The sequence below is a fragment of the Bidens hawaiensis genome, unplaced genomic scaffold, assembly GCF_021521415.1.
Source record: "Bidens hawaiensis isolate Kalapana, Puna unplaced genomic scaffold, B.hawaiensis_p1.1 tig00074608_1, whole genome shotgun sequence".
In the NCBI taxonomy this organism is placed as follows: domain Eukaryota; kingdom Viridiplantae; phylum Streptophyta; class Magnoliopsida; order Asterales; family Asteraceae; genus Bidens; species Bidens hawaiensis.
In genome coordinates this window covers 3,230-26,771 of record NW_027502938.1, presented here as the reverse complement: position 1 = coordinate 26,771, position 23,542 = coordinate 3,230, and the positions used below count along the sequence as shown (strand labels likewise).

The following is a 23,542-nucleotide window of genomic DNA, read 5'->3' as shown; positions in this document are numbered from 1 at the left end:
ATTAAGCAACCAAACACATGAAAGGGATTCTCAAACATTCCATTCCATTCCAATTCCAATTCCAAATCCTTTAAAAAAAGTCCGTGAAACGAACGGGCCCTAATGGTAGGCTGAGCCGCCCTCGGTTCGATTAGGGGCAGTCTATGCAGTCGATACTGGTGCCATAGCGGTTATCGGACCTCTAGCAGAACGTCGGTCAAAATATCGGTACTGATAATATCGGCGATATTGACCGATTTTCCCGACATCAGTTTTTTAAGTCTTAATATGTCAATTTTTAGTGTTAAATGTTAGTGTTTTAAGTCTTAATCAGTTCCTACTTACTACAATTGTTAGTGTTCTGTAAGTTGCAAAAGGTTAATTTGTTAATAGTAGGAGAGTATACTGGATTGTTAGTGTTAAATTGTTATATATATAAATTCTGCATAATATTAAAATTATCAATATCTCACCGCAATAACCAGTCTTTGACTGAAATCTGATATTTTCCAGCATTAAGATTAGGGCTAAAGCACTGTTGAACGATTTCACGGTAATACGTGATTTTTTTGGTTTGCTTTTGTTAAACCTGTTGTCTGTTTTCACTTGCTGCATACTTGTATAATCATGATGGCTACGTTGAAAATGTTGTATATGCGTATATTTGTTATCAATTTATACTTGCTGTATATTTGTTGAATGGGACTGTTAATAATAATTTTTATGCTGGATGATTCATGTACTTTTAAACAACTAATTTATATGTGTTTTTTGGATGAATCATTAGTTAATGTTTTATACTTTTTCGTTTGTGTTAGTTTACGTTTGTTCATTTATGTTTATCTGTGTTTGTTTACGTTTGTACATTTATTTTCATTTATGGTTGTTCAATTATGTCCGTTTACGTGTGTGAATCGATCGTTTAGGTTTTAAATGAACGAACACGAACACGCCCATTTTTTTAACAAACGGCATGAGCACAAATATTTGTTCGATTAACTGCTTGTGCTCATGCCCGTGCTTGGTTAAAGTTAAATGAACGAGCATGAGCATGTCTTTGTTTGTGTTCGTTCGGTTGTTGACAGGCCTAGCTAGAATGTTAGTTTCGTTTTGAGTTTAATTTCAGTTTTGGGGATTATGTAAAAATATTTAGAAGAAAATTATCAAACCATGAACATTCAAGTTTTTGATTTGGATACCAAACACTAATGAGTTAGCTATTTTTCGCAGATTTGGCCGGTCAATTCTAGTTTTTTAAACATCCAATGAAGGAAGAAGAAGTAAACAGATGTCAAATTCAAGAATGGTACCCAAAATTCAAATCTACATCCATAAAAACCGTGATTCATGAGCTTCCCGAACCCTTCATCAACTACCTTCTAGACGATTCCGGCCCATTCCTACTTCCACTTTCCATATCCGACACTGACGCGTTACCCAACCGAATCCACCGACCCGAAGAAGAAGACTACACAATATTGTCAGATGATAGCGAATCCGAACAGCCGCCACCAACAGCGCCACTGTCTTTTCCAGACCTTGAGTCAAAAGTCAACGAGTCAATCCAAACCCTAGGCGGGGCGGTTTTTCCCAAACTCAACTGGAGCTCACCTAAAGACTCCGCTTGGATCAGCCCGAACGCGAGCCTCAAATGCACCTCGTTTAGTGAAATCACGCTTTTGCTTAAATCATCCGACTCATTAGTTCACGACCTCTGTCACGCTTATGATTCGTGTACCGATTGTAATACTCGCCGACCCGCCCGTGTCTTCCTCGCCCTTCGGAAATGGTACCCGACCCTACACCCGGAAATGGAGTTTCGTGTCTTTATACGTAACCGTGTTTTAGTTGGGATATCGCAGCGAGAAGTCACCGGTTTTTACCCGGTCTTGATGGAGAAAAAGCCTGCTCTTGAATTGTTAATCAAAGATTTTTATACTAAAAAGGTGAGTGATGTATTTGAGTCGGAGAGTTATACATTTGATGTTTATGTCAGGACGGATGATAAAGTGAAGCTGATCGATTTTAATCCGTGGTGTGAGGTCACATTACCGTTGTTGTTTACGTGGGCGGAATTGGAATCCGAGGGGTTGGGTGAACCGGAGTTGAGGATTGTGGAGAGTCAGTGTGGGGTTAGACCAGGTTTGAAAACTGCAGTTCCTTATGATTATTTGGATACGAGTGAAGGAAGCGGGTGGGATCAGTTTTTGAGGAATGCTGATGAGGAGTTGAGGCGGCAGACACGCTCAGCCGGTGGTTGATCACTCGACCATCGTGTTTGTTTTCACCGAACTAAGGTATGTTTTGATTTGTTGTTTTCATGTCGGTAATGGTTATGTTGGGAGCGGTTGTTGGTTACTTGAACGCTTGTTTCGGTTGAATTATTAAAAATAATGAGATTATTGTAATACATGATTTAGAACGTTGCGCGCATTGAATATACTTTTAGGTGTTTAATGTCTTTAATTATTTATATTTTCTTGTACTGAACATGTTTAAAAGTGTTAGGTGCAGCTTAAACTTTTTTGTGGTTTTCCATCTGTTAAAACGGGCTGGTTTATTTGCGAGCTGTTTATTAGCTCATAAACGAACCGAACCAATGCGTATTCTCCGTTTAAGACAACATTCTGATATCATTTATTCTGCTTGAACAACTTACTAGTAAGTGATATTTAAGCTCAGAGTATGAAAATTTTAATTCAACTTAAATAGTTCTCTTTTTGTCAGATAAATCAGTCTTTTTGTTAATATTTTAAAGAAATTTTGGAATTAGTTTTTTTGTTTATTTCTTTTGATGTTATTTTGCTGTTTTTATGACCATTTTACTCATCTTGTGATAACCACCATCACTTATTTGTGCAATAAAATGAAATTTACAACAGTAAGGGGTGCAAACGAGCCGAGCCCAAGCCTCAAATAAAGCTTGTTTAGTTATCGAGCCCGAGCTAGAGCCTTGTGTATTTTTAAGTTTGACCTCTTTTAGACTTCTATGTATTAACACTTCACAATCAAGCTCGAGATGAGCTTTGGCTTGTTTATGGTACTAAACGAGCTTGACCTGAGTTTAGACTCGTTTAAGGTTTTTCTCCAAATATATATTAAAAATATGTATACAAATTAGTTAATAAGTAATAAACAAGCCGAGCCTGAGCATGAAAAACTACCCACGAGCCGAGCTCAATGTTGATTTTGAAGCTTCAAATAATATAAAAATGCTATTTTTTTTAATATAAAGAGGGAATTTCAAATGTAGGTGGATTGTTTATTGTAAACTTGGATTTTTGGATTTATAGTTGGTTTTATTTTTTAGTATTTTCTTGTAGAAATATGATTGCAAGAGAATAAATTTACAAAATATAATATCGATATTGGTTGGAGAAGATTACACACGATGGAGACCCCTTATCTGTGTTCAAAAAAAAAAAAAATAATAATAATAATAATAAAATAAAATAAAAAATGGAGACCTCTTATCTAAGGGGGTGTTTGGGATTCCTTATTTTACCTCCTTATAACTTTTCATTAAGTTAATAAGTTACAACATTGTAACTTATGAAACTTTTCCTCTCACAATATAAGCAATCTCAAACACCTTATTACTTTTTAAAAACTTAATAAGTTATAAGTTGGTAAAAATAAGCACTCCCAAACACCCCCTAACTCGATAGGCTAACAAACCCACTGAGCAAGGATGCCAATATTGAGTGAGATAATCACACACAATGACACAAATCAATATTGAATGGGACTTACATAGCTCTACAAAAACAAACCTACTGACCAATGATGTCATAAGCGAATATCCGTCATTTGACGTACATCATCTAGCAAACAGTCAACCTGAAGTTCAGATAAACAAATCTATAATATCGAAATGTTCTTATCCGATGTTAACAATGATATAATTACGTGGCAAACATTTAATAACTATCATGTACGAGTAAAAGATCGTTTATATATAAACCGTCAACCTGACTAATTATGACACTACCCGTCCACCTCATTTTGAAAAGAGAAAACACGTCATTGCATCACTGCACATGAATCATCGTACATTTTATGCAATTCTAGTTGATCCATCCATAATATGACATGATTTGATGTAATATAATATAGTAATAATATAATAATACAACTTGTCATACCGTACAACGTAATTAACACATTTTCAAGTTTATACACCACCTACCCGATCGGCGATCGATTTACAAGTTGATCATAATTCATTTACAACTCCCAACTCATATTGACTAGTTAACTTTTGTACGTTAGATACATTAGTTATACGAGTTCATGCTACGATTATTCACGAGTTCATGCTACGATTATTCGAGTTATAACTTAACGGTGTTATTACTATCAGGTTATGATTGTTATATTTTGACTTGATTCACCCCTGACTATATAACTTGAGACGTAACTCAATGTCGGTGTTCAAAGTAGGCAGGTAGCAAAAGGAGTAGTGGCAAATTGATAAGTTTCAAAAGTAATCCTTCAACTATTTATGAACATGCAATATTAGTCAAATTTTGTTAAATCACCATAACCATGATCAGTTTTCCTTCTTTTCGTCTTATCCCATCCTTATTTATATACAAACTGTAATTTTCATAACTGGACCGGACCGGACACCGAACCGGACAGCCAACCGGTTCAACCGGCCGAACAAATTTGGTCAAAAAACGACGGGTCATGCTTGAAATATGATTTTTCAAAAAAAAAAAAAAAATTTCAACGAAAACCGGTTCAACCGGTCCGGTTTTACGGTCCGACCGTTCAGACCGGTTCAGACCAGCCGTTTCCCTTGCAGCCGAGCGAATATATAGAACCGGACCAGTCGGTGAACCGAATTCCGGTCCGACCGGCCGGTCCGACCGGTATCAACAACAACGCAAAAAATCAACTTCTAAGCATTTTAGATGCTGAAAATGATACATTCAAAAAGGATGATTTATATTCATATGCATATACGACAATATAATGGGTCAAGGTCCTTCAAAAATTTATTATACCGCTTTTAAAATTTTTAAAAAAAACAATGATGTTTCAGGACCCGATCGTAACTATGTGGGTCCGCGCCTGGTCAAGGATTGTACCGGTGAAGGTGAATTGATAGCAATGGTAAATGATATGATGTTTAAAGAGACATTATACCATATAAATTAAATCAAGTCGATTTAGTCCATGGTATATTGTTCATATGGTGCAGGATTATGCCAGGTTTACCCCACGGTATTTCACTTACGTGGTGTGAAATTGTGTGGGCATACTTCAATCTAGGACTGTTCAAATGGTAAGACTCGACCCTTTTATCTAATATCTTACCCGGACCATTTATCCTTTTAGGAAGAAACGTGGACCCGGGACCCTACCCTCTAAACAATAAAAGGGTTGGGTATAAATAAGGGTTTCAAAGGTCCAACCATTTACCCTTTAAGGCAGTAATCGTATCTCTTTTTTTTTGCATTTACTAGTTGTATATCTCATATATGACTTTAATATATAAATCCTAAAACAATTATACTTTCATTTAATAACATAGTAAATTCTAACTTCGAAAGTTTATAAACCATTTGAACTGATACAAATAATATTTACATTCACAAATTACATGTAGAGAACAATTCAGTGATTCCCTATATATGTTTCCAGTCAGTAGTATGACCCTTTATTTTTATTTTTCTTAGTAGTTCGGAAATTTGTGATGAATTATATATGAAATGCAAACATCTCCTAAATTTTAGATTAATCACGAATTTGATGTACATATGTCTAGAAACTAGTAAACGGGTCAAGGGTTTGAAAAAGGGTCGGACCCTTGAAACCCTTTTACCCTTTAAGGTGAAATTTAAATACCCTTTACCCGACCCTTATAATATATTTAGGTCTAATTAAGGGTTTTACGAGTCGGGCAACCGGGTTTCAAAGGTCCGACCATTATTTTGCTCACCCCTACTTCAACTAGGGACCACCCATTACCTATCTAATAGTTACCATAATCATGATGAATGACATTTTTACCTATAGTCATGAACCACATAGTGTTCAATTAGGTGGTGTTTGTTTTTGCTTAAAACATCTGCAGGAGGCTTATGTCTGTGGGCGTGCAGACATAAACTTCTGAAGACTGTTTGTTTTTTTTTTTCAATAGGATCTACAAACTGCTTTTATGGTCTTAAAAAGAAGCTATTGTTTAACTTCTTCACACTTCTTCACACTTCTTAACATCCTACCAACACCCAATATCTAACACCACCACCCATCATCCGCCGCCACCACCACCGTCCACCACCACCCATCGTTCGCCACCACCGTCCATCACCACCACCACCCACCGTCCACTACCATCACCACCCACCACCACCACCACCACCCACCACCACCGTCCATCACCACCACCACCACCGTCCATCACCACCACCACCACCACCCACCCATTGGCCACAACCATCGTCCACTACCACCACCCACCGTCCGCCACCACCACCACCCACCACCACCTACCATCCGCCACCAACACCATCCACCACCCACCACCACCGTCCATCACCACCACCACCCACCCGTCGGCCACAACCGTCGTCCACTACCACTAACCATCGTCCGCCACCACCACCACCTACCATCCGCCACCACCACCACCTACCATCCGCCACCAACACCGTCGACCACCCACCACCATCACCGTCCATCACCACCACCACCTACCGTCCACCACCACCACCTACCATACGCCACCAACACCGTCCACCACCCACCACCATCACTGTCCATCACCACCACCACCACCACCCATCGTCCGCCACCACCACCGTCCACCGCCCACCACCAACTATTTTACTAATCTACAGACATTAAATGACTTACTGTGATATGTATGATATGTAGCTAATATTCAGCTTATGCAGACGATACCCAGTTTATAAAACAAACAGTATTATATTTTCATATTGCAGACCTTCATACCACATCTTCATTTGTAGACATGAAATCAGATGAAATCATATTGCAGACAGTTTTTGTCTTCAAAAACAAACAGCACCTTACTCTTACAAAAACATGTTGCAACGTCCAATATAAAACTGGACATTGATTGAAATATAAAGTTACATTCTCTCTCACATATACTTATCTGATGTTAGGGGTTGCCACATAAGAAATCCGCTTTCACTAATGGTGTTAACAGTGGTTGTTTGCAGTGATTCAGCTCGTTTAGACTGCCTGAATTCAAAGCTCGTTAAGTTTGCAGTGATTTGGCTCGCCAACAATGTCTGAAATCAATACTCGTTAAGTATCTACCCTGATTCGACTCGTGATGGAAACTTGCTTCATTATTCATTAACTCACTGACTTGATTAACACGCATACAACTTTATACCACCCGCCAATCCAACAACTCATTTGACACATTTAGATAAATGAGTTAAACTTTAATGTCCAGGCACATTGCTTTAGGTACATGCAAGCAAGCTAATGTTTGTACACGAATAAAAATACAAGTCGTTTTGCATTGAAAGATTCAACCAATCAACCCATGAACTCAAAATCCGTCAACCTAACTAGGGGTGCAAACGACCCGAGATGCTTGAGAGCTTCTCGAGTTCAGCTCGTTAAAAATCTCGATCGACCCAAGTTTAATCGAGCCCGAGCCCGCCTAAACGAACCTGTTATTTATATAATTTTTTAAAATATATATTTAATAATTACTAATTAATATATATAATGCTATGAAAAAATAAATAAAAATGACTAAATAATATATATTATTTTATACATAAAATTATAATCGAAAAAAATATAAAAATAATTATAAGTATATAAAAAATAACTGATAAATAGTAAACGAGCCGTGCTCGAGCCGAGCTCGAGTTTGAAAATCTACTCAAGAGCCGAGCTCGAGCTCTGTGTAAGTTATACGAGCCAAGTTCGAGCCTAGTCGAGCTCGGGCTCGGCTCGTTTGCACCCCTACCTAGGGATGAGCAAATTCTGTATTGGTACCGAATCGATACCAAGATTTTGAGTTTTCGGGACCGGTATGGTACGGTACTGTACCAGTTACCTTAAATACCGAACCGTCCCAGTACCGGTACCGAACCGATACCGAATTGAGCATTTCGGTACCGAGGTCATCTCTGCCTCTACCTGACTATAAATTCAATAAATAAAAATATTGGACTGAAACGCAAATTACACGATACTTCAAGAGCCAATGATCACAACTTACTAAAACTGGAAGTAGCAAAAAAAGGAGTGAAGTTAGAATAATAATCTTCTCTACAATAATAATAACTTCTTCACAACACACGAAACACGAACTCGTTCACTGGATCCATCGAGATCTCAAAAATGGAGCAACGGAGGTCCAATCGGTTACTGACGGTTATCACTATCACAATCGCCTTCTTCATCGCATCATGTGATTCATTCTACCTGCCAGGCGTTGCTCCGCGTGATTTTCAAAGAGTACGTCATCATTATCCTTTAGATCTAGCAGTAGCGTTTGATTTTTGAATTAGTATGGATTATGTAGCTCAAATCGGTGGTTATTTGTGTGTTTAGTGTGTAGGATTTGTTGATTTAAGTTTAGTGTTTGATTTGTGTATGTTGAGCTTGAATCCAGGGTTTTAGGTTTAAATTGAAGTGCATATGTAGTTTGGAGGTGGTTTACGTTGTGGATCTGTAGCGTACGGTGAATTTGTGGTTGTAGATCTAATCAGTTGACTCTAGTTTGTGTAATGTTGAAGAATGATTAGATTTATGCTATTGATAGATGAATTAAAAGATGCTTGTTATGTAGTAGTAGTGTTTGTTTTCTGATTTAGTATGGATTATGTAGCTAAATCGGTGGTTATTTGTGTGGTTAGTGTGTAGGCTTTGTTGATTTAAGTTTAGTGTTTGATTTGTATGTATTGAGCTTGAATCTAGGGTTTTAGGTTTAAATTGGAGTGTATATGTAGTTTCGAAGTTGTTTACATTATGGATCTGTAGCGTACGGGAGTTTGTGCTTGTTGATCTAATTAGTTGACTCTAGTTTGTGTAATGTTGAAGAATGATTTTGTTACGTGCTTGCCTGATGCCAGATTTATGCTATTGACAGATGAATTAAGGACTTGGAGATGTTTATTATGTAGCAGTAGCGTTTGTTTTCTGAATTAGTATGGATTTTGTAGCTCAAATCGGTGGTTATATGTGTGTTTAGTGTGTAGGATTTGTTGATTTAAGTTTAGTGTTTGATTTGTGTATACTGAGCTTGAATCCAGGGTTTTAGGTTTAAATTGGAGTGCATACGCTGTTTGGATCGTTTAGATCTAGCAGTAGCGTTTGTTTTCTGAATTAGTACGGATTATGTAGCTCAAACCGGTGGTTATATGTGTGTTTAGTGTGTAGGATTTGTTGAGTTAAGTTTAGTGTGTGATTTGTACACATCGAGCTTGAATCTAGGGTTTTAGGTTTAATTGAAGTTTATACTCGGTTTGTAAATCGTCTACATTGCGGATCTGTAGCTTACGATGAGTTTGTGCTTGTAGATCTAATTAGTTGACTAGTTTTTGTGTAATGTAAGACTGTGCTTGTTGCTTGCATGATGCCAGATTTATGTTATTGACAGGAGAATTAAGAGCTTGCAGATGTTTATTATATAGTTTGTAGCATATTTATTATATGGCAGTAGTGTTTTTTCTTGATTTAGTATGGTTTATGTATGCGTTTAACCCCTATGATTCATTGATTTTATTTCAGAATCTCAAATTTACATATGATTATTCAAATCGAGCTTAAATCTAGGGTTTTAGGTTTAAATTGAAGTGCATAATCAGTTTGTAAATTGTTTACATTGTGGATCTGTATCGTACGGTGAGTTTCTGCCTGTAGATCTAATTAGTTGACTCTAGTTTGAGTAACGTTAGAGAATTATTTTGTTACTGTGTTATTTGCATACCTGATGCCGGATTTGTATTATTGACAGAGGAATTAAGAGCATGCAGATGTTTATTATATAGCTTGTAACATGTTATATTAGGGTTCCAGAGTGGTTGCATTTGTACTGTGGCACAATGTTGTATAACTCGCTAGGCACTAGTCGGCCTGTGGGATACCGACTAGGTGACTAGGGATTAATCGTATTGTAATTTTTATATGTAATTTTCAGTCATACACACACACACACATATTTATATGTAATTTACAGAGTTTGGCCGAAAATTGGCTAGCGATTTTGTCCGAGTAGACCTGACTAGGGGCGATTTGGCTGGTTATCTAAAAGCTAGTCAGTTGACCTCCGACTACCGACTAGTCGGCAATTTTTCATGATTTTCCTAACACTGCCTGGCATGTGATAGTCACTTATTGTAAAGTACAAATCGGTTAAGTGGTAATTGATGGTTAGAAATAGTGAAGCACAAGTCAATGCAAGTCAAGTGAATCCTGGTGTAGTCCACACATATTTTTGATTCACCACCTCATTTCCAAATTTGATTGAAACTTTGTTGTTGTTGGGGTTTGCAAATAGGGGTAAATGTGTTGACGATGTAGCATGTTTTTGTTTGCATCATATAGATGACACTTTTTCCAGTTATCTATGTCATCTGCATTGGACCTTTTAAGATCTGGCATTGAACTAACTATGTGTTTTGAATATGCGTGAACCCTGCTTGCGGTGCGCGCATATAATGTATATATGCGTGAACCCTCAGGTGGGCAAAAGTAAAATTGCACTAATTTTGACATTATTTTACTAATCTCATGAAAATAACGTTAAAAGTGGCGGAAGGTTAATCAGGCATCATGTGGTGGCGTTGATAGCCGAAAGACAAGGGCACATGCACCAATCAGCCGGTGTCCCGATGATTGAGTGCTATGTGCCTTATGTCCAAGGCTTGATGCAAAACTACTATCGAGCCGGGGGTCTCACCGGAAGCAGTCTCTATATCCCTATGGGATAGAGGTAAGGCTGTCTACATCTTACCCTCCTCAGACCCTACCATAGCATTGCTATTGGTGGGATATACTGAGTACGATGATGATGATGATGATGTGTTTTGAATATGCATTTTAACTTGTTTTTCTATTATCTTAACTGTCAAGTGCCTTGTAGTATTTTTTTCTCCAGTAAGATTGATAATCTTTGGTTACTTATCAAATGAATTGCTAATCTTTTTATCAGGGTGACCCTCTTCAAGTCAAAGTCAACAAGCTTTCTTCTACAAAAACACAGCTTCCTTATGAGTACTATTACTTGAACTACTGTAAACCTAAGCACATTCAAAATAGTGCTGAAAATTTGGGGGAGGTGTTAAGAGGTGACCGCATTGAGAATTCAGTCTACACGGTGAGATCAAAGTGGCCACTGTTATATTATCCAACATTACTCTTTCTCGTGTATGCTATAACATAAGTTTCTGGTATCTGTTTTAGTTCTCTATGGGAGAGGAGCAACCATGCAAAGCTGGTTGTCGGGTAAAACTTGATGCTGGAACTGCAAAAAAGTTTAAAGAAAGCATTGATGATGAGTATCGAGTTAACATGTATTTAACTCTATAACTCTATTATTCCCTTTAAATCTTTTCATCACACAAAAATTTCAATGTTTTTCTCTTTTGAGATTGCTTTAACATTGTTTGGTTTGTACTTGATACAGGATTTTGGATAATCTCCCAGTTGCGGTTCGCAGACAAAGACGAGATGGTGTTCAGTCAACCACTTACGAACACGGTTTTCGTGTCGGTTTTAAAGGAAATTATGCTGGGGTAAGTTTAATATAATAAACAAATATATATATGTTTTCTTGTTTGATCAAGATTACCATGAATTAATTTTTCATTAACTTCTTATAGAGCAAAGAGGAAAAGTACTTCATCAACAATCATCTCAGCTTTAGAGTCATGTATCACAGGGATCCTGAGACAGATTCTGCTCGAATTGTTGGGTTTGAAGTTACTCCAAACAGGTAATTTTGTGAAATTCTTTTCATACCTGATTTACCCACCTTAAAATCTTAATATTATTTTAACTCTCTTTATAAACAGTGTCAATCACGAGTATAAAGAGTGGGATGAAAAGAACCCACAACTCACGACTTGCAACCAAAATACCAAAAATATAGTTCAAGGAAGCACGGTACCTCAAGAGGTTGATACAGATAAAGAGGTGGTTTTCTCATATGATGTTACTTTCAAGGTAAATTTCAATAAAATCTCACCACTTGTTCTCACATAGGCCTGTAAACGAACCAAACAAACACGAACAGAGCGTGCTTATGTTCGTTTGTTTAACATCAACCGAACGAACGATTGAACACGATTACACGAACAATTTAACGAACGGGGTTTTCTTGTATGAGTTTGTTCTTGAGAATTTGAATGTATCCGTGTTTGTTTATGTTCGTAAACAGTCCATGAACGTAAATGAACGAACGTATCTAAACATAGACGAGTGAATGAACTGAGCTAAAACAGTTTAAAAAGGAAATGTTCCTAAAAATTTCGTAAAGGAAGAACTCAAACAAACGTAAACTAATGAACATATATGGGGCGTAAACGAACGAAAGGAATGAATGTCAGCAAATGTTCACGAATTAAACGAACAAATGAATGTACGAGACGTGTGTTCATTTCGTTCGTTTAACTAAATGAACAAAAAATTGTTCATGCCTGCTTATTAAATAAATGAACATAAACGAACTTCCCGTTGGAACGGTTTATAAGCAGTTCACCAAACGATTGGTTCATTTACAGGCCTATACTTATACTATACAATTATAACTACAATCTACAAATATTGTAACCATATATCTTTTTAAACTTTTACAGGAGAGTGAAATCAAATGGGCATCACGTTGGGACACATATCTTCTCATGAACGATGATCAAATCCATTGGTTTTCAATTATAAACTCGTTAATGATAGTCCTATTTCTGTCAGGAATGGTAGCTATGATCATGATGAGAACACTTTACAGAGATATTGCAAACTATAATCAATTAGACACACAAGATGAAGCTCAAGAAGAAACGGGTTGGAAACTTGTTCACGGAGATGTCTTCCGAGCTCCAGAATATTTCGGATTACTCTCGGTTTATGTCGGGACAGGTGTACAGCTTTTCGGAATGACACTTGTGACTATGATATTCGCATCTCTAGGGTTCTTATCACCATCCAACCGTGGAGGCCTTATGACCGCCATGGTTCTGTTATGGGTGTTCATGGGACTATTTGGTGGTTATGCTTCTGCTCGAATTTACAAAATGTTCAAAGGCACCGAGTGGAAAAAGAACACGTTGAAAACATCATTTATGTTTCCCGGTATTTTATTTGCAATTTTCTTCGTTTTGAATGCATTAATTTGGGGAGAAAAGTCATCTGGAGCAGTCCCGTTTGGAACCATGATTGCTCTCGTTTGTTTATGGTTCGGGATATCCGTCCCGTTAGTCTTTGTGGGCAGTTACTTGGGCTTCAAGAAACCTGCAATCGAAGATCCCGTGAAAACCAACAAAATCCCGAGACAAGTTCCCGAGCAAGCTTGGTACATGAAACCACTGTTCTCAATTCTGATCGGTGGAATCCTTCCTTTCGGGGCGGTTTTCATTGAGTTGTTCTTCATTTTAACCTCCATATGGTTGAACCAGTTCTATTACATATTCGGGTTTCTATTCATCGTGTTTGTGATCTTGATCATCACGTGTGCAGAGATAACGGTTGTCTTATGTTACTTCCAGTTATGTAGTGAAGACTACCATTGGTGGTGGCGGGCTTATTTGACAGCTGGCTCGTCTGCGCTGTATCTTTTCCTCTACTCGGTTTTCTACTATTTCACCAAATTGGAAATCACAAAGTTCGTTTCGGGTGTTCTGTACTTTGGATACATGTTGATTGCTTCTTATGCTTTCTTTGTGTTGACGGGTACCATCGGGTTCTATGCGTGTTTGTGGTTTGTCCGCAAGATATATTCATCTGTGAAGATAGACTGATAAAAAAAGATAGAAGCAAACAGTGTAGAGGTGAGTTCGGTCCTTTCGTTACGTGAGTATGAAGAAACGCACACCTTTTTTAGAAAAGCTTGAAGACGGTAAAACGACTTTGTATGATTGCTAGTTTTTAGAATATGTTTCTTTTACTAATATTGAATTTTGTATGTTATATGAATTGCATTTATATCTCATACCATTATTGTTGTGTTGTTGGTTATCATATTCCATTCATAACCAGAATTAGATGTCTTGATTTGTCTTCTGTTATGAGTATGATATATTATTCATAAAATTTTATAGCATTTCTTTTCACATATGATATACTAATTATATAATGAAGATAAAAGGCCATCTTTTAAAAGGGTTTGATTTGATTATATTATTATGCTTTGCATTTTTAGATAGTTATGGTTTGTTTATTTGTACACAACAAAAGCAGTAGATTTTAAATCTGTTAGTGAACTGCGGTTTTAGTCCAATACTTTTAAATTTGTGATTTTCGTCCCTGTGGTTTTATTTCACTTGCAATTAAATCCAAATTCGCTAATCCTGTTAAGTCTAGTCGTTAAACCCATCAGCGTGCCCTTCACGTGAGGGGCGCTTTGCCCTTTTTTCTCCAAATACACCCTAGCCCCTCACGTGAGGGGCTTGCGAATTAAGACTGGGTTTATTTGGAGAGAAAAAGGACAAAACTGCCCCTCACGTGAGGGACACGTTGATGGGTTTAACAACCAGACTTAACGGGGTTTAATTGCAAGTGAAATGAAACCACGGGGACAAAAATTGCAAATTTGAAACTACTGGATTAAAACCGCAGATTTGGACAAACCACAGGGACTAAAACCGCAGTTTACTCTAGATGTGCATTTTAGTTAGGTTAGGATTTAATTATTTGATTTAGTTGGTTCGCGTATCGCTCTAGTTGTTCGGTTTTTCTGTACAATGCTAACTTAGTGATAAGTTTTAGTAAAGTGACTAAAGTCCAATGAGGCATTGATGATTTTAAATCAGACTTGAGAAACAAAATCAAATATGAATCATAAACAAGATGAAATGTTACAATCTGCAAGTGTTTTTTACTTTTTACAATGACAACAAAGTGGCAAATTGCCTCCATAGAGTAAACAAAGATACAAAAGCAAGAAACTGAAACAAGTCATGCAAGGCCCTTCGGCCGACTAAATTTTCTATAAACGAATGTGTCCAATACCGTTGTTTTCTTGCAGTTTGACCCTCAAATCGTCACTCATGAAGTGAATTTTAAAATAATAATACGTTTGCAGCGTGCAAGCTTTATGTACACCAATCTTCAAATTCTGTGTATGTGATGATACTTTTTAACCAAATGAATGTGTTGCATATCTGTACAACAAATGCCCTTTGTATTGCTGTCGTATTGGTACCGATACATTTATAATTTTTACTGTAATTATAAAAAAAATGAAATGAAATCTAAACATATTACTTTACTTGAAGCTTTCCCTCTTTTATTTTGCTTGTAAATAATTATCAGCTGCAAATGGCTTCAACTGAAAGTTTCTTCATTACTTTCGGGCAAGGATCACCTCCAAAAATCTCGGGTGTTACAGGTACGGTACACGCTTGTTGTCCAATGCAGTACTGCAAATATTAAAACATCAAGATATAAACATTCTTATTTGTGGGCACTATTTGCACCATTTTAATAGCAATAAATATGTAATTATGGGTCACATTAGCAGTGGCGGAGCCACATGTGCTTCACCGCGGTCGGCCAAACCCGGTCAATTTTCGGTTTCATATATAAGCTATAGGTATGATTTAATGAGCGAACCTATTCTTTTCTGCGAGCGAACCCAACATCATTTTAAAAAAGTATTCGAATCCATTGATTATGAAAAGTTGGTTAAAAAGGTTTTTTTAGTAATGAATAATATTCTATAAAATATAAAAACTTTTAAAAAAACAACAAAAATTAGTAATAAACGTTATTAATCGACCAATAATAACCCACATATATAAGTTATATAGATTATAAAAAAGCCCAAAATTATTAATAATATGGGTTAATAAGCCATACTCAATTAACATTAAACATAATACTAAAATAAAAATTAAATAGAAAAATAGCCAAAAACAACGACCGGGCAATTTTTTTTTATATCAACCAGGTCCAGACTATGACTATAGCCTCTTTTACCAGTTCAAGCCGAAAACAACGATGATGACCATTTGTTATGATAGTGATATTGTGTTTTATTTATTAGGCCGAATGGCCGACCCGACCCATCTGGGCCCAGAAATTTTGACGCCGGAAAAAGATCGAGCACCTAAAAATTTCGAACCCATAAGAGAAAATTCTTGCTCCGCCACTGCACATTAGGATAAATAAAAAATAATACCTTGTTAAATGCATCATATGAGTTATGAGCATGACAGTTACCCTCATGATAACTACCACAACCGCCTAACGGGGTGCCAAAACTAGCAAATTTAATCGAAGATATTTTCTGGCCCGGGCTGCATGAAAGGTGTGCTTTGGGCCTCAACGGTTTACTTGCTTTACCAGAAGCTTGCATTTGATAATTCATTAATGTAGGCTGCCACTCATATATATCAGCACATACACTGTAAATGGATCTTTTCACCATTGATATTCCATATGGGATTCCTCCTAGCTCTTCAAACACAACCAACAAGTTGCCTCTCGGTTTTAGCCATGACCGAGGCACGTGGTACCTTAAGTAAATCAAACCAAACTCAATTTGATATTTGAATGTTTGACAAATTTTTGTGTTTTTTAAAGAATTTTTGGAAAAAATTGCTAAAAAGGATATTATTGTGAAACAATGTGATGTTACTTAAAATGTGAGTATAGATTCGAAGAAAGGGTAAAAAGGTAATTTTGACCATTGAATGATCCGGTTTTCAGAAGCTTACAAGTTGTGATGGATAAAAACATAAGAAAGCTTCAAGATTTTTACAAAAAAGAGTGAATCTTTCTTACCATTTTTGGGAAGATTCACCACAATTACTTAAGCATTTTTTCTCATCAAAATAGCCAGCATAACTGCAACTGCTACAAGATCCACTCGCCTTGTATGCAGGCCAATAACGTCCGATGCTTTGACCGTTTATCCATATTTGACCTTTGTTCATACTTCTCATGTCTAAAGCCAAAGGTTCATTCCCACCCGGAGCATTGAAAATAGTCTTCAAAAAAAATAAATAAAAAATAATAATAATAATAATTAATTAATCATGCAAAAACCTTACAACTTTCCTTTATGGGAAAGATTCCATGTAAGATATGGTTACTAATTTGGGTTCAAAAGATTCACTTACATGTCCTCTTTGAAGGGTATTATGCTAACTTATAAAAAAGTCAAACATTGACTATTTCAAGAAAGTATATAACATAATATACAAATTTCCTATTTAGTCATTATACCTTGTACCATGTTAATGGTTGTCTTTGAGCTACAAATGAACCTTGAATCCACTCAACAGACGAACTACCCGTGACTGAATGAAGACTTAGAGTTTCGCCTCTAAGACCGACCTGGTCAAAAAGTCAAAGTTAAGTCAAAACTCATGTAAAAACATTTGGTCTATTCATCTTGGCCAATTTGGCATTCAACATCTTTATTTTGTTTTATAATGTGAAATGTAGATGCGAATGTGATAGAACCCAGAAAACGGAAGCTCTGTTTTATTTAGAAACGTAAAGATAGTTGGCCCGATTCGAGATGGGTTAGTCTCCAGTTAGCCGATTCGAGATGGCAATTCTCCAAATACAAGGTTAATAGACCTTAATATTTTTATTATATAAACATTCATATCATGTAAACTATAACACAAACATATAAATAAGCCTAATTGTAGTAGTAAAAGTTGCGGTTATTTGGACTCTCAACATTCCCAACCCTTTAGTCTCCCTTGGACCCTTCAACTTATGACGGGCTCATATCAGAATGCCGGTCCCAGTTTATATGATTCGACAACTAGGATGACTGGATGAGGCCCGGTGAATAGAAAGTTTGTAAAAGTCAAACCTTGTAAGACCACTTTTTCCAAGTCAAATCTCTTTTTCCTTCATTAAGACCATAGAGTATGACTGGACCAAGAACACCTGCATTCCATGTCTCGAAATGTAGACCGATATTCTACAAAATCAAATAAGAGAGAATCATAAGACTCACAAAAAATTGTTATATATATAAGACTCCATAACACTAAATTACCGTGAGAACTAAAAGAACAAACCTAAATCGTGTATTTTTTTTATCAGTGATTCATACTTCTTAAAATTTTACTTCTTATACACAAATGCATATGTGATGTACAAATAAACAACAACAAATAATAATAATAATAATAATAATAATAATATAGTTTTTTTTTATTTTCAAGAAAGTTGAATATACATTGCATTTCAACCATTTTCTTATATTTTGAAAAGTTAAGATTGAATAAATGAATTATTTATTTTGTTTTTCCTGTTCTCGCAAAAAACTGTGTGTTGTTTAATATACTCCTATATGTATGCATATATATATAGGGATTGATTTCTTTTGAGAACCACTTTGAGTTCTAAGAACTCGAAAGAACTTAAAGTAACAATTTTTTTTTTTGAATTTTTTTTTACATATATGTAGGTTACAGATGATGATGATGATGATGATGTAGGTTACATGTACGTAGAAAAATTACAAAATTTTTTACGCACCGAGTCGACTTTTTACATAGATTTAACGGACGTTTAAATTAGTGTAATCACTGTACATCTTTATTATCTCTCCTGTTTAATTTTTTAATCACATTTAATCTCAACCACATAATATAATATATTTAATTAAATGTGTGGTTAAGAATAAAGTTCTCAAGTTCTTAAAACTCAACAAGTTTCTCAAAATATCCCTCCCCAATATAGGATTGAGAGACAGAGTAAGAGAGAGAGCATACCGGAAGACCAACAGCAATGCTAAGTAGAGAAATCTTGTTTACACCAGGTCTTAGATTTACTGGTTTACTAAAAGTTAACTTATGATTATCTTTACTTCCATAGACAGTTCCTGTAATAAACAAAGTGTGCCATAATATGAACTTAAATATAAATCATATTGTACAACAAATTGTTATCATTGATAATTAAACACAACAATACTTGCATGAAATGAAATAGAAAACATAGTATGTACATGGTTATTTGCCGACATTCCTAATCAAGAAACATACAGAACGCAAGGCCGGCTATGAGGCGGGGCCAGGTGGTCAACCGACCCCGGCCTGACATCCCGATAGGCCCGGACTTTTTTTTAATAAAAAAAATATATTTATGTGTTTTTTTTAAAAAAATGTGTATTCATAATGTTTAAACCCGAATTTTCATTTTTATAAAACATATATATATATATATAGGGTTTGAATCAAATACAAATAAAATTAACGTGTTAAACGTGAGAATCAAGTAGAGTAATTATATAATACAAGTAGAGTAATTATGTAATTACATCATAGAGTAATTACGTAATTACTCTATGATGTAATTACATAATTACTCTACTTGCATATATAATTACTCTACTTGATTCTCACGTTTAGCACGCTAATTTCATTTGTACGTTAACTTTCCCCTATATATATATATATGTGTGTGTGTTTTCTTTAAAAAATGTGTATTCTTAATGCTTAAACCCAATTACTCAACTAATTTAAGGCCCAATTTTTTTCGCCTTCGGCTCAAAATTTTTCACGATCCTCGGAGACGGCCCTGACAGAATGTCTTCCAAACTCATTATAACTAATGACCAAAATAAATGATAAAACATCTTGTTACTTGCTTTAAACTCGTTACCTGATAACTGTCCGTTGATAAAAACATGCAAAGCATGACCCGCAGATGAGACTAAAAGCGTCGGCCACTTCCCGCTTCTCAAGAACCCCTCATTGGAGCCAACCCTGACACTGAGTATGAAACCTTGTCATTTTCTAGTACGGGTCGGGTCAGGTTGTATAACAGGTTAAAATGGGCTCATGTTGAAACGGGCCATTTTTAATATGCCCGAGTCAGTTGGGTTGACCCGCAAGCATTTATGTTTAACAAACTAATATAACTCTGACTACAAAAAAATATTATAATAATTTACAATCCAAATTTTTAATGGTTTTATAAGAAAATGCTGCATTTTAGTATTTAGTGCGAAATTAATGCGAAATGATACATAAAAAAAAGTTGCACTTACTCTGTCATATACCACAAATAATCCGAAGAATCTCTAGTGACATTAACTTGCTCTAACAATCCAACGTTTGTAAACGAGTTGTCATTATACGACTCGGTTACATCATTGTATGACTGCCAAGTAAACCCTTCACCCGCTGAAGTCATCTTCATCAATGCAGTTTGTGCACCTACCTATTAATCACATTTACACTTTCAGCCATAAACTCTTATTACTAAAATAAGAAATAATGAAAATTTATAAACTCTCACCCTTGCTGTATTATAAACAGTATTCTTGCAGTCCGGTAGGATACTTATAGACCAAGGCGGGATATTATAACACTGGTTTCTAAAGTTCACGGTTGCATACGCGTTTTTGTCGTTATTTGAAAGGAAAGCAGCACATCCTCCAGTCTTGTAGTTGTAAACATATGCCTGCAGTTATAAAGACTAACCGAATGTAAGAGGCGGGGCCCGCTGCTGATGTGGATATTAATATATTTTGATTATGAATAAAAAGTACATAAAAATGCAACCTTTTGATTGTTTCCAAGACTGATAATAGAAGGATCACCATTTACTAAAGCGGGCTCGCATAGTTTTATGGCTCTATGCAGATCTTTCAGATGTCCCCACTTAGCTTCGCGTTTTAGTCCTGTAATAAACATTCCGATAAACTTTAATTTGTTCAAATTTAGTAACAAAAAATCAAATATTATTATTTTTTTTTTTGGAAGAATTATCTTAAATATCTTCTATCTTTGTGCTAAGAAAGTTTGTAAGTATTAAATGTTTGATTACTTGTCAAATAATACCATCAAACCTACTAATTCCAAATTACAAGTTTACCCTTAGGATGAAATAAGCTGTTTTTAGTATGTTGATTATATGTTTCTACTTAGAAGCATAAGTTTTTTAAATAAGTGATCCTAAGCACCCCTTAATTTTATTATTATTTTTTATTTTTTTTGTAAGTTGTGATCAGGTTGATGGTATTATTATTTGTGAAATGTCCAAAATACCCTTTTATCAAGAGTAACAGAAAGAATCTTAGCCCATAACATACCGTATTCATCAAGGGGAGCGTCATAATCATAGCTTGTAGCAATAAACGGGCCACCTGCGGTCCGCCCAAAATTAGTTCCTCCATGATACTGTCAAAATACAAAACAAGATTAACTTTCATGCAACATTATTATATATTATATAAACATAAAATGTTTAACTTACCATATAATAATTGACAAAAGATCCACCACTCTGAATAAACTTCGCCATCGAATATGCCAAGTCTTCAGCGGGTCTATAAGGAACCGCACCTCCAAACTCAGTGAACCTATTTCATTAATGTTTTGAAACATAAATCAACCAAATAAAAATAAATAAAAAAATCGTGCATTCACGCTCATGAATTGAATAAAATTACCATCCTGTCCATGCTTCGGTCCACATCTTCGGTTTGTAATTTTTATTGGGAGAGAAATAGTCACAGTAAAAACCATTGCAGGTGTTAATCTGTCAATAAAAAAACAACATTTAATTATTATTATTATAATTATGACTTATCAAGATTTGATCTTTTTTTAATAGCATGCATTATATAATATTACTTTCATTAATTATTTCATGTATGCATAATGAAAAACGGCCCATGTGCACTTCATAAAGGATCCCACATGAAACATACAACATGCAAACATCCATGTGGGAAATTGATTGACAAGAAAAAAGTCAACATATTCAAAAACCTTGCATAACTAAATGGTGAACTTACAACAGGATCAGGAGCATCATCTTGTTTACACATGACCCATGGTACACCGGTTCCTAGACCGACAGCCATTTTAGCTGCCCAGTTTGTATAAGCTTGACCCGGTGCTCCAAGTAAATACTCCACCGGGCCATATTCGTTTTCGATCTGTCACACTTAATTTTTATTAAAATCCATTTGTGCAAATTTTGGTTAAAAATGGTTAGCTTTGAGTCTTTGACTACCTGAGATAATATAATTGGACCACCTTGACTTTCATATAATCTTTCTGCTTTCATCATATTCACAATGTGCCTTGTGAATTTTTCCATTGCAGCCTATATATATAATTATTAATACATTCTAAATTTAAAACACCCAGAAATAATTTTTACAAAAATGTTTTTTTTTTAGCTTATGAGAAAGTGAGGCAGACCTTGAAAGGACCATTATCTGTTCTAAAACTAATTCCTGGAACATATTTCAACCAAACAGGAAACCCTCTGGAAAAAAAAATTTAAATAAATATAAATATATTATTATTATTATTTATGGAATTTAAAAAATAATTACCCAAATTTCCATTCAGCACAAGCATAAGGACCAACTCTGAGATGAACATAGAGTCCAGCTTGCTTAATTAGCTTAATGAACTTCACCAAGTCATACCTGTCTTGAAAATAATACTGAAAGAAAAGAAAAAAAAAACATCAATATTTTTTGCACAACCGTTTGAACCGGATTTATATATAAAAAAAGTTTCTTTCAAAATCTCACATTTAGATTCTTAAGACTTCATATTTTGTTAACATTACAAATACACATAAGCTAAATTATGAGCATGACTTGTTTATTATTTTTAAAACATTAGATAATTCATAAACAATTTTATTTATTTTTTTTACTTCTCAAACAAGGTAACATGCAGAAAGTGCAACTATTTTAAAACCGGGCCCACATATAAGACGACCGTTTCGATAACTGGTCAAGCTATGAAAAACACTGCACTTACTTGACCAGGTTGCGGTTCGTGCCCATTCCAAAAAACATAAGTTTGAATCACATCCAACCCTCCTTCTTTCGCCTTCTGAATAAGATCTGGCCACATCTAAAACATCAAAATAAATTCCCAGAAATTAGTTCTTGATTGCAATATGCAAAAAAAAAAAAAAAAATCTTAAATCAAGAAAATTTAAATAAGCACATTGACAAGTTTACCTCTGGAGTGCTTCTTGGGTAATGAATGGATCCAGAAATAAGAATCTTTCTTTGGCCATTAATGGATATTGCCTTATGATCATATGAAACAGAAGCAGCACACAAAGAAACACATGAACATAACAAGACCACCGATATTAATATTATATCAAGTTTCTGCATTTTGATAAGCTCATGTTTCTTGATCACATAATCCATCACAAACAGAGCAAAATCCTTTATTTTGCTCCAATTATATATCACTTTATTCTTTGATCTTTCTTGTTTTTTGTAACTTAAGTTAAAAGAAAGATATAAATATGGTAACTTTTGGTTTTATATTTATCAATGTGAGAATGTTTTGAGTGTTATGAAGCTGCATTTAAGCAAGGGAGATTGGGTTTGTATGCAGCAGTGAGGGTCCTACATATATAAATACCATTCAGC

General features: G+C 35.5%; 2 protein-coding genes and 1 pseudogene across 2 annotated transcripts; 2 read left to right on the top strand and 1 right to left on the bottom strand.

Moving 5' to 3' along the window:
- Window positions 1–1,226: 1,226 nt before the first annotated feature.
- Window positions 1,227–2,387, top strand: LOC143606388 (uncharacterized; annotated as a pseudogene).
- Window positions 2,388–8,313: 5,926 nt separating this feature from the next.
- Window positions 8,314–13,990, top strand: LOC143606387 (transmembrane 9 superfamily member 7-like). Its single transcript, XM_077082169.1, has 7 exons — window positions 8,314–8,442; window positions 11,141–11,305; window positions 11,392–11,501; window positions 11,615–11,723; window positions 11,811–11,923; window positions 12,003–12,153; window positions 12,786–13,990. Exons 1-7 carry the CDS (start codon window positions 8,326–8,328, stop codon window positions 13,941–13,943), a joined length of 1,923 nt encoding a protein of 640 aa, XP_076938284.1. The 5' UTR covers window positions 8,314–8,325; the 3' UTR covers window positions 13,944–13,990.
- Window positions 13,991–15,383: 1,393 nt separating this feature from the next.
- Window positions 15,384–23,314, bottom strand: LOC143606389 (beta-galactosidase-like). Its single transcript, XM_077082170.1, has 19 exons — window positions 23,117–23,314; window positions 22,911–23,006; window positions 22,472–22,584; window positions 22,335–22,401; window positions 22,144–22,236; window positions 21,923–22,066; window positions 21,575–21,663; window positions 21,379–21,484; window positions 21,215–21,302; window positions 20,685–20,803; window positions 20,419–20,583; window positions 20,168–20,340; window positions 19,780–19,889; window positions 18,888–18,997; window positions 17,978–18,088; window positions 17,374–17,484; window positions 16,930–17,135; window positions 16,325–16,661; window positions 15,384–15,563 (listed from the first exon to the last, which is right to left on the bottom strand). Exons 1-19 carry the CDS (start codon window positions 23,312–23,314, stop codon window positions 15,453–15,455), a joined length of 2,547 nt encoding a protein of 848 aa, XP_076938285.1. The 3' UTR covers window positions 15,384–15,452.
- Window positions 23,315–23,542: the final 228 nt, after the last annotated feature.